This window comes from Fukomys damarensis, unplaced genomic scaffold, assembly GCF_012274545.1.
Source record: "Fukomys damarensis isolate Sample0158 unplaced genomic scaffold, DMR_v1.0_HiC HiC_scaffold_14, whole genome shotgun sequence".
In the NCBI taxonomy this organism is placed as follows: domain Eukaryota; kingdom Metazoa; phylum Chordata; class Mammalia; order Rodentia; family Bathyergidae; genus Fukomys; species Fukomys damarensis.
The window spans coordinates 20,241,207-20,259,527 of record NW_022900926.1 but is presented as its reverse complement, the minus strand read 5'-3'; the positions used below and the strand labels follow the sequence as shown (position 1 = coordinate 20,259,527).

The window sequence follows — 18,321 nt, the reverse complement described above, 5'->3', positions numbered from 1 at the left end:
AATTAGATTTAGGTATAGGAAATAGTGAAGGGATAAAACCAGTACTGACGCAGGATCAAGAGCTAGCTTTGCCCACGTGAAATTTCTTGGCAGTGAAACAAGTCGATCTTCAATACATTTTGTTTGGCAAATCAGACCATTTTCGAGTCACTGGTCGTGGTTTTCTGGAGGATCCTGGTCTGGGCATGCAGAAGCGCTGTGAGTCATGGTCTTCCTAGGAGACCTGAAGATTTAGCACTTTGGGGGCGCCTTGGCTCCTGGTTAGGGAGAGAAATCCTAGCAATAAGTCACAGGCCGGGATCTGCTGCAGGGGGCTGCGTGTGAGGCGTCGAGTAGGCAGGAAAGCTTGGTCACCCAGGCCCCGGGTCCGCATTCCTGAAGCCCGGCGCCGTCACCTGGCTGCAGCTTGTCCCCCGTCGGCACCGCCTCCCCGGAGTTCCCAGCTCACAGGCTGGTCCCGGAGAGTGGGCGGCCCCTTTCCAGAGCGCTGAAACTCTTACTTTCCCCGGCCCTGCTCCTCCCCTCCTTCCTCCTCCTCCGCCGAGCCTTCATCTTTGCCTTGGCCTCTTCCTTCTCAGCCTTTGCCTCCCCATTGCGCAACGGACACCCGGTCCGGACCGACGCGGCCCCAGCTCTTCACTGGACAAGAAAACGAGGCCGAGAGGTGAGTCCCCCGGGTGGCAGGGTAGGAAGGACGGAAGGGACAGGACTGCCCCGCGGAGGTCAAGCAGAGGGGACATAGAGGGGTGCGGGTGAGCACCCGGGGCCGCCAGGAGGCCGGGCGCGCGAAGGTGACGAGCCGGCTGGACTGGGACGGCCAGGAGGGGCCGGTGGCCGCGCTCCTCCCGGGCCCTCACTTCTCCCGCGGACTTCCGCACTCCGCTCGCGTGACGTTTTGCCGGCCGGGGGCTGGAGGGGGAAGCGAGCATCGAGGCAACGATTTTCGCCCCGGTGCAAGTGTGGGCTTTGCACTTGGGTTCCAGATCTGCAGGGCTGGGGGTTGGGGAGGGCTGGGGGGAAGGGAGCGGCTGCCCCGAGGAATTTGGTGGCTGCAGGGCAGCGCCTTCTGCAGTGCGGGAGGTGGGTGCGGCTCCGCTTGCTGATGGGGGTTAGTGAGTGGACGCGAGCGGCTCCCGGAGCCCTGGCCGGCTCCCTTTCGCCGTTGTGCTCCGGGCACTCGTTTCCCTGGTGAGCGGGCAGTTGGGATCAGGGGCGGCTGCGCTGGCCGCGGAGTCCCGGAGACAAAGGCTTCCGGGACGCAGCCCTGCCCGCGAGCGAGCTGTGCTGCCCCAGAACCGGGCCGACCCGGGTACTCGTCAACTTTGCAGCCGCGCCACTGGCGATCAGTCCTGTGACGGCCTGTAGGGGAGAGGGTTTGGGGACCCTCACTTGGCAGGATCCCAAACTTGCAGGAGCGATTACCATATATGGAGCGTGCGCGCCCCAGCGAGGGAGGAAGGAACCCAGTCATCTTTTGACCTGCGCCAGCTGTTCGTGGTTGCAGGGAGCGGGTGCGGGGCTGGGAAGACGCCCTGCCCCAGTGCGCAAAGTTGGCTTTTGATTCCAGGGTCCCTGACTCGGGCAGGTAGAAAATTTCTATGTATTGCCGCCAAATTTAAACAAACAAATATAAGAGGGTTCTCACATACATTTCTAAGTGTATACTGATGGGGCTTTTCAGCATATGCTGTAGCCCTCCTGCCTCTGCTTTCTTTGTGAGTCCCACGCACAAAGCCTAATAGAGTCTGGGCCACAAGGCCTGACTAGCATCTGCTGTCACCTTCCTTTTAGTTACTCTTCCTTTCTTCTGGGCCAGCCTCTCCCTGACAAGTGCTTTCTCCCCCCCCCCAGACTTGCTCTGCTTAGGGCCTCTCATTGTTCTGCATCCCGGGCTTTCGTCACTGTAAAATGTCACGGGCCTTCTAAGGCCCGTGTAACAATGAACATTTTGCATCCTTGTCCCCCCTCCGATGGTAAAATAAGTGAATAAACATGCCAAATTATACATGCCAGCAGAACTATCTGAGCCTGTTATTTTCCTACTTATAGGGGTCTGGATGGAGAGCCTTTCTTGGTTTGTAAATGATCTGCCTTAGTAAGTACTCAGCGTGTGCCATTTCATACAAATGCACTATTATATTAAGTACATTTGCATAACAGCAAGAGAAGAGAGAGGGAGTTAGAGCCAGAATGATGTGTTAGAAATAGCATTTAATTTTAGGGCTTAACCCCACTGAGCTGTTTCATCATCCATAAAATGGGATAAATTACAAGTCCTTTGCATGGTGCTTAAAACTGCACAAATTAACCTAGATAAGGAACCAAATTATAAAAGAAACACTGGTTGCCTTCCCTTCTGTGCCCTTCATATAATGGAGGTATGCATGCTGCACATAACAGAGAGATTTGCTCTTGGATTCTCTTAAGTCTCAAGTGTGTTGCTGGTGGTGAGTGGAACGAGCTGGGGAGTGATGAAAAGATACATTTTCTGGGTGGGGAAGTCAAAATCTGAGAATTGGAGTGATCCTTAAAAATCCTTAATCTTGGACATTGTGTTTTCCCTCCTGTCCAGTGTAGGCTAATTTCTTCATCTTCATTCAGACACTTTCACTACATCTGCATTAATGCTGCTGGCAACAAGGTTCACATTATATTCATTATTAAGTGGTTTTGGTTGTTAGAGAATTTTTTAATGTGGCTCCCAAATCCTACCTTTTATTTCCTTTTTGTACTGAAGATTGAACTCAGGGAGTGCTGTACTTCATCCCCCCCCCCACTACTTGTTTTTTAAAGATAGGGTCTCACTAATTTGCCTAAGATGGCTTTGAACTTGCAATCCTCATGCCTCAGCCAAGGAGCTGGGACTACAGGCCTGTGCCATCACGCGCAGCTCCAATTTTATATTTCTTTTTTTTTAAAACAAAATATGACTATCTTTCAAAACACAACTAAAAAATAACAAAGTAAATAGGAAAGACACAGTATTTCACAATAACAATGTGTGATGAAAAATCTTTACATACTGAATCATCCATCATCTCTCAGGAATTAGGAACAGACTATTACTATAAGGGGAACTGAAAGAAACAAAAACCAAATTAACACAAAGGAACAATAATGTTATACAAAGTTGAGATGGCTCAACAGTATGTTATATAAAGATGAGAAAGATTAACATTAAGAAAAACCGCTTAACATCAATTATTACATACATATTGCTATTAATGGTCACACAGTTTTGGGAAATGGGGAACTTTGATTTCAACACTAAAGCACTTCAATCAAGAGGAAATTTACTCAAATATAGATTTTGCATACAATTTGCAATGGTGATTATAATCAATAGAAATAATTCCAATGCAGCTGAAACATTCATATTTACATAAGCATATTTACTGCATATAAATCTTACAGCTAATATATTAAATTTGTAAGGCCAGGTATGGTGAACTACACCTATAATCCCAGCACTTTGGAGGCTGAGGCAGGAGGATTCCTGAAGGCTTGAGGCCAGCCTGGGCTACATGGTGAGTTCAAGGCCAGCCTCAACTATGTAGTGAGACCCTGTCTAAAAGAACCAAACAAAATATAAAATAAAATAAATTTGTATCATTTTACTTGTGAAAAAATGCCAAAAGCTTGGTGACAAAAACACCATTAATGGCAGATACCACTGAAAATTAAAATTAGAAGGAAAATATCATTTAAGTAAAAACTAGCTTTGAAAGCTGCCATGTCCTTAAATTCTTCACAAAGTTTCACTTAGTCTCAAATGTATCCTGTGAAAAGTGATAATAAACACATGCACTGCATACTTATGGGAGCACTGAGATGAAGCCCTTGTAATTCCACCACACTGAACTTCTGTGGTAACGGAGCCACCCTTCCAGCCCCTAAGAATTAGTTCATCATAAACAACAACAACAACAACAACAAAATCATTCTTATGACTAGTTCATATCCTCTGAAAGGCCATCCTTTAGTTCTTTCCAAGAAGTAGATTTGAGTCCAGTTTTTTCTTGCAGCAATGATTTTCCATGGCAATATTTGTTAAGCTGAGAAGTCTCTGAGCATTATGAAGGCTCATTTTAGTTTTGAAGACATGGCTGGTAGAAACAGTGGTGTAAATTCCTTTTCAATAATCACCTTTGGTTCGTAGTTGAGACCTATAAAATGAGGGACACTGATGGGCGATATCACCGATAGTACCATCGGATGTGTGCAGTTTAGCTCCAAATATGTCTCTCATCTTCCTCAACTGAAAGTCTGTCTTCTCCTTCTTTCCTTAGGAAATCCAATACTCTTCATTTCACTGTAAGACTTTGCTACACAATCGTCTTTAAGTTCACACTCTTTAGGAAACCATTCAGATTATAAAGGCCACTATGAATACAAAGTTGGATGTCCCAACTCAGAAGTTCCCCATTGTTGATTAAAAAAATGATGAAAACAGGGACAAACTGTCTCTTTGGCATAATTGGCTCCAATTTCGTATTTCACCTATTCACCCTGCCCAATAGTGCCTCACAAAGTAAGACTATCTACGAAAGTACCTAAAAAGAATCTTAGTTTAAAAAAAAATAGCAGCAAATCTTCTCAAAGCCAAATTCATGCGTAAAGATTCTTTAGAGTGATAAAAATGCAAATAAATCTACAGGGAAAAAACAGTAAAGATCGCATTGGTTCCTCTAGCTGGAAGAAAGCAGGATCTACACAGGCTTAGTCATTGTTAGAAGGCTAGATTTTCATTGTGTTAGTTTACTCCTGGGGGGCTTTTCTCACTTGCTGTCCATTTACATCAGGGCTGTGAACTTACATTTTAGAATCAGTGGAGACAGCATGTTGTTTTTTTTTTTTTGGTACCGGGGATTGAACTCGGGTCCTTGCGCTTGCAAGGCAGGCCACCGAACCGCTGAGCTAAATCCCTGGCCCAGCATGTTGATTTTACTAGAAGTTCTGGCAAACCATTGGGGCTGAACTTGATTGCTCTGGAAGGGATCCCCTACTCAATGCTGTGAGCCCATCACTGTGGCCCTGAACCATTTCTGGAGCCTAAGGTGAGGCTCTACCCAAGGTGCATGGGGTTAGAATAAGGAAGGACATCACTCTAGCCATAGACAAATTAGACTGGTCCTGCCAGAATGGAGAGTGGGTTCTGGGCAGGTAAAAACAACAGCTGTGCCCCACTCTGACATTAATAGACTTTTCCCTACCACTAAATACCTCAAGGTGCGGTGTTCAGGCCTTCAGCATAGTGGCTATGTTCTCTGAGTGTATTTTAGGTTTTTATAGACTATACGTTGAATTACATATGCTGTTGCAGGTTTGATTTTATTAACACAAAGTCCCCAGTATTTGAACACTATGATTTTTGATAAGCTTTATGTGGATGTGTTTAATTGAAGATTGTGCATTTTATTGTAATATAAGTTCTTTAAATTATGCTCACACAGATAACATAGCAGATGGTAGTAGCACTTTTAATTATTAGCAGAAAGAAAATCTGGTGTTCCAGACAATATCATTTAAACAGGTGGCATACAGTCATAGATGTCACTCATGTTTTTAAAAGCTATCAGGAATTGGTTATAGTCCATCTGGATGAAGTTGTTTCTTCCAAATTGTCACCTTAAAGGAAATTAGACTTGTGGCCCTGCATTTTTTTTGGTCCTGTATTTGATTTGGAAAGTGTATGATTTGCAAATACACTGCTGGGCGTCGTGGCACACGCTTATAATCCCAGCTACACTGGAGGCTGACGCAGGAGGATTGCAAACAATTTAGCAAGATGCTGTCTCAAACAAAGGCAAAAGGAAAAGAAAAAAACAGGACTGATGGCCTATTCTATCCAGTTCCTCTTGCTCTCTGAAGTTCCTACAGGTGTGACTCTGTCCTCTCTTGTCCTTTTGCTTGTCAGCCCATGAACCAGGATCTGCTTTAACCTCTACTCTTAGTGCCAGATGGTAGCATAGAGCTCTCTGCAGAGGGGAACTTACCTTTTAGCATGTGAAGAGGGGCGCACAGTGTTGAGGGAACATACGGTGGGGAGCTCTCCTGGCCCAGGGCTTCAGGGAAGGCTTCTGGACGAAGTTAATCCCTCCTGGGGCTGCATGTGTGAGTTACCCTGGAGAATGAGGAACAGCAGCCTGGGCTACAGCATCATGGGTGAAGTCTGAAGGTGGGAGGGGCACTTGAGGAATGCAAAGATGTCCTGTGTAGCCACAGCCTAGAGCCCAAGGGCACAGAGGGAAGAAGGCTGATCTGTATGCCGAACCCAGCCTGTGGTGGACCTAGCAAGCCAAGAGAAACCGAGCTCCCCTCGCATCCTAGGCTCCTTCTTATTCTCCACCAAGGTTCTGCACTGCCCTCGGGTCTTCCGGTTCCTGCATGTGACCCAGAAGTGATCCCGGCACTGACCTGAGGACATTAAAATTGCCCTTGAGTCCATCCTTCTCTCCCGTTGGACTTCAGACTGCCAAAGAGCAGGGAGTATGCCACTCTATCTCTGGGTCCCCAGCGTCTCCTTCAGGGCTGTCTCAAGGTATTAGGCTCTTGCTCCTTTGCTGCCATAATTCTGCATGTGCCCAACACACTTTCCCGTTTGCCTCCCGTGTGCCCTCCGCTAGGCCTTTTGTGGCCCCCACAGTGCCTTGGACCCCCACTCAGAGAGTGTCTGTCACACTGTTGTCGCTTCTAGGCCTTTCTCTGCTCTCGAGCGCAGATCCTGTGCCACCTGATACCTACCGGGGCACTGTGAAGAGGACCTGTGTAGAGTATCAGGGGTCAAAGACAAGGGCTGCCTTCTCCCAAGTAGATGTAGAGAGCAGGAGGGGGTGGCGGAGCCAGAGCAAGGGGATGCTGTGGTGCTGTCCACATCACAAAGGTGTTTTTAGGAAGAGGAGTGCAGTAAGTGGTACTGACAAATGCTATATGAAGAACAATGAAACAAAACAACAACAGCACCAACAAAAACCTTTAGTTTTGTTTGTGCTAGAGGAAATATAGAAATGGCAATACTGGAGATTTCCTTCCTCTCTTTCAGGTGATAATGAACGTGGATCATGAAGTGAACCTCTTAGTGGAGGAAATTCATCGCTTGGGCTCCAAAAGTAAGTATCCTGAGTGCTGGGATTACAAGCAAGTGCCACCACTTCCGGCTCTTTGTTTCTAATGCTGAGGTTGAACCCAGGGCTTGACATATGCTAGGCAAGTGCTGAGAGCCACGGAGCCAGCCCTGCTGCCCTTTTTAAAATTTTATTTTGAGATAGTCTCACTTAGTTGCCCAGGCTAGCTTCAAACTTGCCATCCTCCTGCCTCAGCATCCTGAATAACTGAGATCACAGGTGCACACCACAGCACCTGGCCTAAATAGAATATTTTTCCAGAGTTTACCTCCTAGCAGACAGAACCAGCATTATGGGGAGGCCTATGGCTTCAGGACACAGTGCCTACAGCGCAAGGACACCTGCAGACACAGGACTGAGTGGGAGCCTCTGAGGAAAAGAATAGTTTGAGATGTTTTATTATCTTTTGAGTAGAAAGAAAATTGTGAAGCTTCTTTCATCTGGTTGCATTAAAATCTGGTAATTTAATCATATTCAAATTTTTATTTATCCCCCTATTAAAATTCGTGTTTTCTGCTTTATCCTAGTAACATCTTGCAAACGTTTAAGTGACCAGGCTCTTAGATTAAAATTATTTGAAATCCTCTCTATTTTCTCTGAATTCTTGGGTTTTGTACAATTATGAGCATATAACTAAAATATATCATCTTTTGATGTTCTTTTTCTTTTATTTTTCCTTCAACAACAATTCAGCTACTGTGAAGTTAGTGACGTATAAAATTGGTAATACTAGTCTCTTCCTACATTGTAATGAGGGTTATGATGTTAGGGTTAGTTATCTGGCACATCTAAGCCAATATAAGCAAGAATTTGGGGAGCATTTTGAAAATAATAAGAATAGTAGAAGATACATCAGCAACAACTTAGGTAATAGAATTCAGAGTTTTAATCTAAGTTTTAAGGTTACATCATGTAAGTGAAAAATAGCTCTAAGAAGTATCTCATAAGAGCGGGAATTGATGAAGTCTCATCTGTTTCTTTTAAAGTCAAAATTTTTAAAGTCTCATTTTTCATCCAATGAGAAAAGATTAAGTGGAGAATGATTTGATGATTTGAATTCTGTCATCCAACAAGTATTTCTTGATTGCCTTCTTTGTGCTCTGGTGCAGGAGATGCAGAAATCAACAAAATTCCATCTGTCTGGAAGACAGACAAACATCGGGAAGTGGTTAAGAACATGGGCAGTGGAGTCAGACTCTTTGGGAATGAATCACAGCTTCTTTACACACTTGCTCTGTGTCCTTGGGCACATTACTGAACTTTTGCTTATTGATTTACTTATTTGTGTACCAATAATAATACTCTATCCCAGTAGTTGAATTGAAAATCAGTGAGAGTAATTTTTAGAGTTCTCACCCAAAGAGTTGTAGGTAATGTATGTGTTTATTAGCTCAATTTAACAATTGGACAATGTTCCAAAGCATCAGGCTGCACGTCTTAAATATAGGCAACTTTGTCAATTTAAAATATGAATTTTTCATATTAAAATCTCAAATATAAGGATGCATTTTTTTTTTTGAGACAGGGTCTCACTATGTAGTTGAGACTGACTTGGAACTCACTTTGTAGCCCAGGCTGGTCTCGAACTCACAGCAGTCCTCCTGCCTCTGCCTCCCGAGTGCTGAGATTACAGGTGTGAGCCACCATGCCGGGCTTAAGGATGCACCTTAATACCTGGTTGCTATTGTTAAATGGGCACTTTAATTGGAATATAAAATAATGGTACTTCTTGCAATCAATGGAATCTTTTCTATGAAATGAGGATCAAGTGAATTGTAATGATGGCAAAATACAGCAAACAGTTTTGTTGTTGTTGTTGTTGGTACTGGGGATCGAACTCGAGTCCTTGCACTTGTGAGGCAGATGCAGAACCACTGATCAAACAATTTTAAGAACATAGCAGGTCCTCAATAAATGTTATCCATTGTTACTATAATTAATGGTAAGTGCTTTGATAGACATATACTCAGTTTTATAAGAAGAGATGGTAACTGATGAAATCACGGAGGTTGTCCTTGAGAAGGTGACATTTGAGTCCTTTTTTTTTTTTTTTTTGGTACTGGGGATTGAACTTGGGACCTTGCATTTGCAAGGTAGGCAGCAGAACCACTGAGCTAAATCCCCGGCCCTTGAGTCCACTTTTGAAGAAAATGATTTAACTAGGGAAAGGAGTCTGGATGCTTGGCAGTTAGCTCAACACGGACAAAGTTATGAAAGCAGGATCTCTTGTGGCACCCTGGGCAATAGTAAGCAGTTCCTTGTGACCAGGTCGTAAGGTGTATGGAGCAGTGGCAGAAGTAGATGCTTGACTGGAGCCTTAGCAGTGAGATCATGGGCTTCACTGTATTTTGCAGGTGATAGAGAGCCATGGAAGTTAGACGAGTATCAGTCAGATGTGCATCTTATACAATTTCTTCTTACATTTTTTATTCCACTCCAATGTGCATGGTGTATTAGAGGACAAAAATGAGGAAAGGGAGGCTGGTAAGAAATTAGTGATCAGCTTGCTCTTACCCAGGTAGGAAACAATTAGGGCCTCAACCTGGGAATGAATGCCCATCGGAAAGGAGAGTTCAGCGCTGCAGAAGATGCAAGGAAGGTGAAATCACCTGGGTGTTTGAGGACTGAGCGCTGAGGGGACAGGATCGCTTCAAAACTGGACCCATGTGCCTGCCTTTGGTGCTTTTAAAATTTAACCTAAACTGAGAATTTACTGTTTTCTGGACACCCTGAAAACAATTTCACCTATGTATACAGTAACTATTAGTCCACACAACAATCTTATCTTAGGTATTTTCCCCTTAATTCGGTGGATGAATAACTAAAGCAGTTACTCCATGGAGCTTGGAGACTATGCCTGGGGCTATTCAGCAAATCACAGCCCCAGTTTGAACTGCCTTTTGTCTACTTTTTGTCTATCTTAATTTTCAGTGTCTGTGTTAAAAACTGGCCTCCAAGTAAGATTACCTAGGGCTCTTGTTTTTTTGCTTTGTTTTGTTTTTAAGGGTTCTTTCTTGTTAATTGTGGATTTCTGCCCTACCCAGAATTTAGATTCAGTGGACTTGAGAAATACGCCTTTTTAAAGCAGTTCTGAATGTGTTGAGAGCACACTTAGGAGAAATACTGCTCTTGATCCTGGATTTCCTTTTTATTTATTGTCTTTATTGATTTAATATAATTTTTAAAATTGAGTCAGGTGTGGTAGTGCATGCTTCTAATCCCAGCACTTGGGAGCCCGAGGCAGGAAGATTGTGAATTCAAGTCCAGCCAGGGCTACATAGCAAGTTTAAGGTGAGCCTAGACCACGTAGTGTGACTCTGTCTCAGGAAACAAAAACAGGAACAAACAAACAAAAAATCAAAACTGAGTGAAATTCATCACACATAGCATATCCACCTAAGAGTTCCTTTACTTTCAGTTTTTGTCTAGATAATGCTAAAGCTAGGAGGCGTAAAACACATTGTATTTATCTCATCACTTGGATATAGAAAGAGGCTACCTTGAATTTTTGGCAAAATGTTACATTGTCGTATTGCTTAGCCCGTGGTGAGCTATTTATTAAAGATTTTGTAAGTTGACCAGACACAGAGTGAAGAAACAGTCTTTGCATGCACTAATGTAGTATTTTCTCAACTTAGATGCTGATGGAAAGTTAAGTGTGAAATTTGGGGTCCTTTTTCGAGATGACAAATGTGCCAACCTGTTTGAAGCCTTGGTAGGAACGCTCAAAGCTGCAAAACGGAGGAAGATTGTTACGTACCCTGGAGAGCTGCTTTTACAAGGTGTTCACGACGATGTTGACATTATATTGTTGCAAGGTTAATATGGTCTGCACACCTCTGTGTGTTACTGTTTTTCATCTCTGATAAACTGGAATGTTAAGTCAAGGAAAAGACATGAACTTAGTGTATTTTTTATAAAACTTTGTAAACAGAAGGGGTCTCATATTTTAGAAGTCTTCCCTTTTTTATATCTCAAAAAGAAATTATATGTATTACACTGTAAGATAAGCAAAACCTATTATTTTTTTCTCAAGACTCTGGTTGGGAAATGTAAGTAATGAGGCCTGTTTTTTTGATGGGTTAGGGGATATTTGTTTCATAAATCATTTGTAGACAATTTCTATAGCTATTCGACATTCTGTCAAAACAACAAATGGATGACCAACTCCCACAAGAAATGTTATAATTTTATGTAATAAAAACATGTAATTGTCTGAAGATCAACTTGTCTTATCTATCACTTAGGTAACTGTGTGCCTCTCAGAATTCAGTTTTTTGTATCAAGATTAGGTAACTGTAGTAAGTTATCTTAATTTGAAAACTATTCTCTTAAAACTACCACTGGCGTCCATGGCACAGTGGAATCTTGGCAGAAGTGCTTGGAATGTGTATGTTACTGGGAATTGAATACAAGGCCTTTGCACTGAGCTATATTCCCAGCCCATTTAATTTTTGATTTCTTTTTAGATAAAGTCTTCCTAAGTTGACCAGGCTGGGCTTGAACTTAGAATCCACTTGCCTCAGCCTCCCAGAGTACTGGGCTTGCAGAACTGCATCACCACATCTGGTTTCTACATAGAGTTTTATGTATTTTCTTTTAGATTCAAGGTACCAATTCTTTTGCAATAATTTCATATAGGGACAGTTCTGTCTTATTTGTTTTTTGTTTTGTTTTGTTTTGTTTTTAGTTTTTTGAGACAGGGTCTCACTATGTAGTTGAGACTGACCTGGAACTCACTATGTAGCCCAGGCTGGTCTCGAACTCACAGTGATCCTCCTGCCTCAGCCTCCCGAGTGCTGGGATTACAGGAGTGCACCACCACGCCCAGCAGTTCTGTCTTATTTGGATCATGAATTTACAATTCAAAATCACAGATTTGATCTTTTTTTTGAGCTAGATTCACAGTGAAGATAATAACTTTTGGCTATAAACTATATTCCAGTTAATCATGTTAATAATGAGTGCCATCAGCTATAACCAGGTGGGAATTAGAAATTGTGAGCAGCTGTACACAAATATTCTTTCATTTATTGGACAAAATGTATGACATCTATTTAGTTTAAGTCCCAGTGTTAGGTAGGCACTAGGAAATACTATAGCAAAGCAAAGAAAGAAAATTTGTTTCTAGTCCTCAAAAAGAAAAGGATTCTGGATATGTGGAAACAATATAGGTTCACTGTTAAAGCAAAAGACCTTTTGGAGAAAAATCCACCAAACTGTATGGCAAGAAATAAAAGATAAATGAAAGGATCAAAAGTCACCACCATCTGTGACCTTAGTAACTGAGAGAATGATGTGTTGTTAGCAGACAGGTTAACTAGAATACTGGCTATCGTAGAGGAAGTTTGGGGCAAATGATAAAAGGTACAGGTACAAAAATGATGATTTGTTCCTGGGCAGATGTAGTGACTTTCATTGAAGGTGTAAAGTTTGTTGGGACTTTAAAGCAACAGAAAAATAGAGAAGGATTAGAGTTAGGATCATTACTGCATACAAAAGTAGAGAAAGTAAGTTGAGGCAAGGAAGAAAGTACAAGGTACTGAGTTTGATTCCCGGTACCAGAAAAAAAACCAAACAAACAACAACAACAAAAACTAAGTGTATGTCTTAATAAAGGTGAATGACAAATAACTATTAAAAAGCTACAAAAATAATATAAATACAATTAGTAATGTGGTAACTTTACTTTTCAAGTTCTACAACAGCACTATTTTGTATATTGATTATACAACCACTTTTTTTTTTTTTTTTGGTACTGGGGATCTCACTCGGATCCTTGCACTTTCAAGGGAGGCAGCAGCACCACTGAGCTAGACCCCCGGCCCTTATACAACCACTTTTAATTATAACCTATCTTCACAGTAAACGAACTGTTCATTAAGCGTTGCTGAATGCTACCATTTTTGTGTCTTCACATTTCTTTCAGTTCCTAAAACGGAAGACCCAAGCACCACTTGGTACCCTGGAGTCACAATGTACAAACGAGTTACAGGAAAAATGATGTGAGAGATTTGTTTCAATGGAATATTAGCATCCCAGATTTCTCTGGTGTCTGAGATACTTCCCCTGATTCCAGATCATAAGGCAGAAAACCCTTATGAACTGGGAGACAAAGCATAAACACCCGTGATAGAAAAGGAACAAACCCGCTTGTCTGGCTGGAGTATTGGGTTCATTCATTAATAGTCTCATATAACTAGCAAGGTCGAGAGAAATGCATGTACGTACATTTATTTATTTATAGGCAAATATTCTTGGGGAGTTCCTCTTCCTTAAAAAAAGTTATAAATAACTCTTCCAAGAAAACCAGCTCCTTAGGAACCTTTTATGATGAAAAATCAGAAACAACCCTGTATTTGTAGAGGATGACTCCTTATGAAAACTCATCTCCTGCAGTTTTTGTTCATCTTTAACAGCCTCAACTATAAGTTTCTTTAAAAAAAATCTTTCCTTTTCCTCTGTAGTTCTCCTTCTAGTGACTAGTTAGATACTTTTGCCTGGAAGGAGTGGAAACCCACTTAACTAGGTCAATGTGTAACGCAGGTCAAGGAGGAAGATATTAGACCTCACTGAAATTCAGGAGAGGAGCTGCTGTGGTGGGGGACTCCTAACCAGAGCTTTTCAGCATCTAAATACTCTGGTCGTTCTGATTCCGTAGACGCAATGGATCCCAGGCATTTCCACAAGGAGGCATCTTTCTGGCTGATTCTGATGGGTCGCCCTGGCGAAGAACCCCTCCTACAGTGCTGAGGTTTCCAAGTTAACATCACTCCACTGTTTTCATAGATGGAAAGCTTTCTACTTAAAATGTGTAAAACTGGGCTGGGGATTTGGCTCAGTGGTTCTGCTGCCTGCCTCGTAAGCACAAGGGCCCAAGTTCAATCCCTGGTACCCCCACCAAAAAAAAGAAAACAAAATATGTGCAAAATATATCTAAACTCGCACTTTGTGCAGATGCCTTCCTAACACTCTCTCTGCGCCATTTTTGGAGTGAATTCTACCTGTGCTTCCACATGGCTGCTTTTGTGTTTTGGTTGATTTCTTTTGTCAAGGGCACAAAGAACTGAGGAAGGGAGGCCAATTCCTTGTCGCTTCCCTGTGATGTGATAGAAGTATGAGCAGCTCAGTTCATCCCTAGTTGACAAGTTTTTGTGCCAGATCACCTCAAAACTCATTGGCCAGCCAAGGTTGACTAGGTCAGCCACCTACTGCGGATCCCGTCAGCCATGGCTGTGGATGCAGGTGAGAGATTAAGCATGTGGCACAAAATGTGGCTGTCTAGAGCCACTGACACAGGGCTGTGGCTTTGGCAGGCAGTGTGATTGCACTCAGACATGCCTTTCCTCAGAGACTATGATTTATGGCACTATGAAATGTCCCATAGTATAAGGTATCAACACAGAATATAATCCTTTGTGTGTACAAGCTTGTAATACATAATATATTCATCTTGAGGAGTTGGCACATACATATATGTGTGTGTGTATATCTATATATATCTATATCTATCTATCTATCTATCTATCTATATATATATATATATATATATATCACATCTTAATCCTTTTTATTCTTTTCCTTCCCACCTCCAATCCTAGGTCCCCTCTCCAGCTGCATAATGCCAATTTCCTTATTTCCCGTCATCTGTCTTTTATTTTGCTCCTTAAAGTATTTATACTTTGGATTTCTCATATAAGAGGAGCCATGTGATTTTTAACATAGGTCTGATTTGTTTCACTTAGTGTTTTTAGACATAAAAGATATTGTCCCTATGTGTTAGTTGTACTTTTTATATCCATGGTCAAGAAACATAAATAATACCAAAAAAAAAATACTACTTTACAGCAAAAATTTCTCCTGAGTTTGCATCTTATCAATCACAAGGACAGAACTCACACTTTAATGGTGATAGTACACTTATTGATGTATACAAGCTGTATAAAATTTCTTCAAGCTGCATAAAATGCTTCATTCAACCATGGTTTCCTGAGTCTTTTGAAATAACTCTGAGCGTTCTGCCCACCGGTTAGAACGACTGGTACAACAAGCACATATCCTGGGTCAGGAAAGCCTGCAACTGGGCCTTAAGGTCTACTTAGTAGCTTTATTTCTCAAGGGGAGGATCTGGTCTCCATATCCACTCCTTGAAGCTGGACAGGCTTGTGATTGCTCAAACAAGAATAAAATGTCCCAGGGATTTTTAAAGGCAGCACGTAAATGACCACAGAACAGCTACCTGGCACGTGGAATGGAACAAGGAGAAGGAGGAAGGACTTCAGGGGTGGTTTGATTAACTCAGCGCTGTCGCTGAGATCCTGGCTCTTTTCTGTTTCTTCATTCTGCCTTTTGCAGTGTCAGTTTCATTTACTTCTCTCTGAGTCTGGTTTTCTTCCTAACCAAAGAGGAGCTGCCAACAGTTTTGGAGTAACACAACTTCTTGGACAAAGAGGGAGAAATGTGGAGAGAGGAAAAAACCCAAGAAAAGACCTGAGAAAAAAGTAGCCTCATGAGATGAATCCATGGTCAAATGAGTTTTAATGTTGCTGTTGAGAAGTCATATCATATTCTAATTCCTTATAATTTTATTTTTTTTAATGTGGAAATTTTTAGGATTTTTTTTAATCTCCAGTCCTCTGAAGTTTTGCCATATGGTATGAACCTTGGTATGAAATTTTTTCTTAATTTGTTATTTTGAGCATTGGATGGACTCAGCTTGGAAACTTACATTCCTTAGTTTTAGGATGTTTTCTTGTGTTATTTCTTTGATAATTTCTTTCACTGTATTTTTTCTATTTTGTTTGTTGCATTTTTTTCCCTGAACTTGTTTGCTATACTTTGGCACTTCTAAATCAAGATTCTAAAAAACTTTCCTTTTCTTTGTTCCCTTGCTTTTTAACTTTTCCTCTTTTTTGTCTCTTTTTCTAAGAATTTCCTTTATTGTTAAAAATGAATAGTTAAAATTCTATTTTTGTATTTTAGTTCCCAATACTTTTTTCCCCCAATACTTTTATTAAAAATAACATTCTGGGGCTGGGATTTAGCTCAGTGGCACCTGCCTGCCTTGTAAGTGCAAGGTCCTAAATTCAATCTCCAGTACTGAAAAAAAGGATGACATTCTGTTACTATTTCATGGATACAATATTTTGTCTCATTTCTCCGAGGATTTATCAGTTTTGTTTATGTTTTCTTCTACTTCTATCATTTCTTCACAAGATCACTTTGACAATTTGCATCTCTACGTTTGTGTTTTTAATTGAGTATTCTCTCAAATACTAAAGATTTTTAGTTCTCTATTGATATTTAACAATGAGTCACTAAACATCTATTTATTTATTTGAATGAATACAAAATTGATATTGTCAACATGTAATAAAGCTTTGCTATGTGATAATCAGATGGCAAGCAAGCTTTCCATTGTAAAAATCCCCAATATCAAAATTGTAGGTGTTTCCTCCACCCACTCCTGAGAACCATTCAGTTTCTCCTGGGAGGGATTTGGCTATTTTTTGCTTGTGTATATCTCATGGGTGCTGATATTCTGAAAACAGATCTAGGAAGAGACTGGGGTCCTACTCTCAATCAGCAAACTTTACTCCTCTGTTTTCAGCTCTGTTTGTTATACTGCTGTCTAGTAGAATTCTCTGCTTTGGAACTACTTCATCATTTTTATTTTTTATTTTTTCACAGACCATGGTTTCTGTTTGTGGACAGCACAGGTAGTTTGGATTCATTACCAGCCCAGTGCACAGATGATCAACCAACTCCTTTTATTTCCTTCATATTCCTTTGTCCTTTTGAATTTGTAGCTTTTTTCATTTATTTTCAGCAGTTAAGAGCAGGTTCAGGGTATGAAAATACTGAAAAGGTGATTAATTTACCACGCTTAGCTGTAAAACCTCTCCCTTTTCCTTATTCTTAAATTGTTCTCTCTGTTCTTCTTTCTGTACAACTCCCAAATTGCAAATGCTAGAAATTCAGTTTCTTTTTCAGCTCTACTTTGTCAGCTCTACCTATGGTAGGGGTCACAGTTGGGTTGGATCCAGCATATGATAAACCTGTAGTCCTCCAAGGCAAGATTTTCCCAACTTCTACTGTCTCTGTCTTTCAGCTTCCAGAGCATCCAAAGCAGAGGAGGACAAAGGAAGAAGGGGTGGTGTGCAGGAGAAGCCTAGGAAGATCCTGTTCTTGGGGAATTTGGGATTTGGGGTGATGGGTTCTAGGCTCATTTTATTTCGTTTGTGTGTTCTGAGGAAACAGAAGAGGAAGAATAGGAAATAAAGGAGAAGAAATAGCACATCATAGTGGGAATGATGGATCTTATAAAATGAAAAAGTAGTAAAAACACTAAAGAATTATTTGGGAATAGTTATTATAGAATGTATTAGTACAGCTTTATCTAATTGCTATGTAATTCAATAACATGTCTCTTCTTAAATAGGTACCAAATTAACTTTGTGGAATGCACCACTTGATTGGAATAGTAAACAGTCTGTGTATATATATATTTTTTTTTTCAATATTCACTGTCTGTTGATGTTGTGGGAAAGGAGCTTACTGATAGCTGGCTACAAAGAGAAACCAAGGGTATTAGCATAAATTGCTCACGATCGAGGTGCAGTTTGGATCTGAAGTCAGCCGCAGAGTTCAGGACCTGAGCTGTGGAAGGGTTCTTCTTTTATTCCCTATGAGATCAAATTCCAAATATGTGGAAGGTGAAGAGCAATATGGGCAAGACTTACGTATTTGGAATTTGTTACCCATATTGCTCTTCACCTTCTGCCCCAAGTAGGTAGCTTTGGCCACCTGCTGCCCAGGGCAGGTGCAGCTCACTTTGGGGGTGAGGCACAGAGCAGTTCTGCACCCCTGGAAGAACTAGGAGGCAAGGGTTCTGACTTGATATCTTCTCCCTTGAAGCAGAAGTCGGTGGCTTAGATGACATCCATCTTTATTTTTCTTTATTTGAGATAAAAATGGAAACATGTCTTTTTGATTTATTTATAGCTGCTCAAATATCAAAAGAACAAGGATTTCTTTAAAAAGGATTCTTAAGCAAGAGATGCACAGGTGCTACACTTTCTCTTTCATCAGTGCAGCCTGTCTCCACAGAAGGTGTGAAAGGATCTTGGCATACTTCCTTTATGAACTGCGGTCACAGCCCATCTGGATGAGAAAATCAGTATGTGGTGCTGCCAGA

At 41.5% G+C, this 18,321-nt stretch overlaps 1 protein-coding gene across 2 annotated transcripts; it reads left to right on the top strand.

Moving 5' to 3' along the window:
• The first annotated feature begins 242 nt into the window (after positions 1-242).
• Abracl (ABRA C-terminal like) lies at positions 243-17,467 on the top strand. Of its 2 annotated transcripts, XM_019207806.2 has the most exons (6): positions 243-664; positions 7,043-7,109; positions 10,763-10,906; positions 13,054-13,129; positions 13,786-13,878; positions 17,236-17,467. In XM_019207806.2, the coding sequence occupies exons 2-6, from the start codon at positions 7,049-7,051 to the stop codon at positions 17,297-17,299; spliced, it is 438 nt and encodes a 145-aa protein (XP_019063351.1). In that variant the 5' UTR covers positions 243-664; positions 7,043-7,048; the 3' UTR covers positions 17,300-17,467. The 2 variants fall into 2 exon arrangements, with proteins under 2 accessions (XP_019063351.1, XP_010624898.1); XM_010626596.3 differs by lacking the exons at positions 13,054-13,129; positions 13,786-13,878; positions 17,236-17,467 and having other exon boundaries at positions 295-664; positions 10,763-11,321.
• Positions 17,468-18,321: the final 854 nt, after the last annotated feature.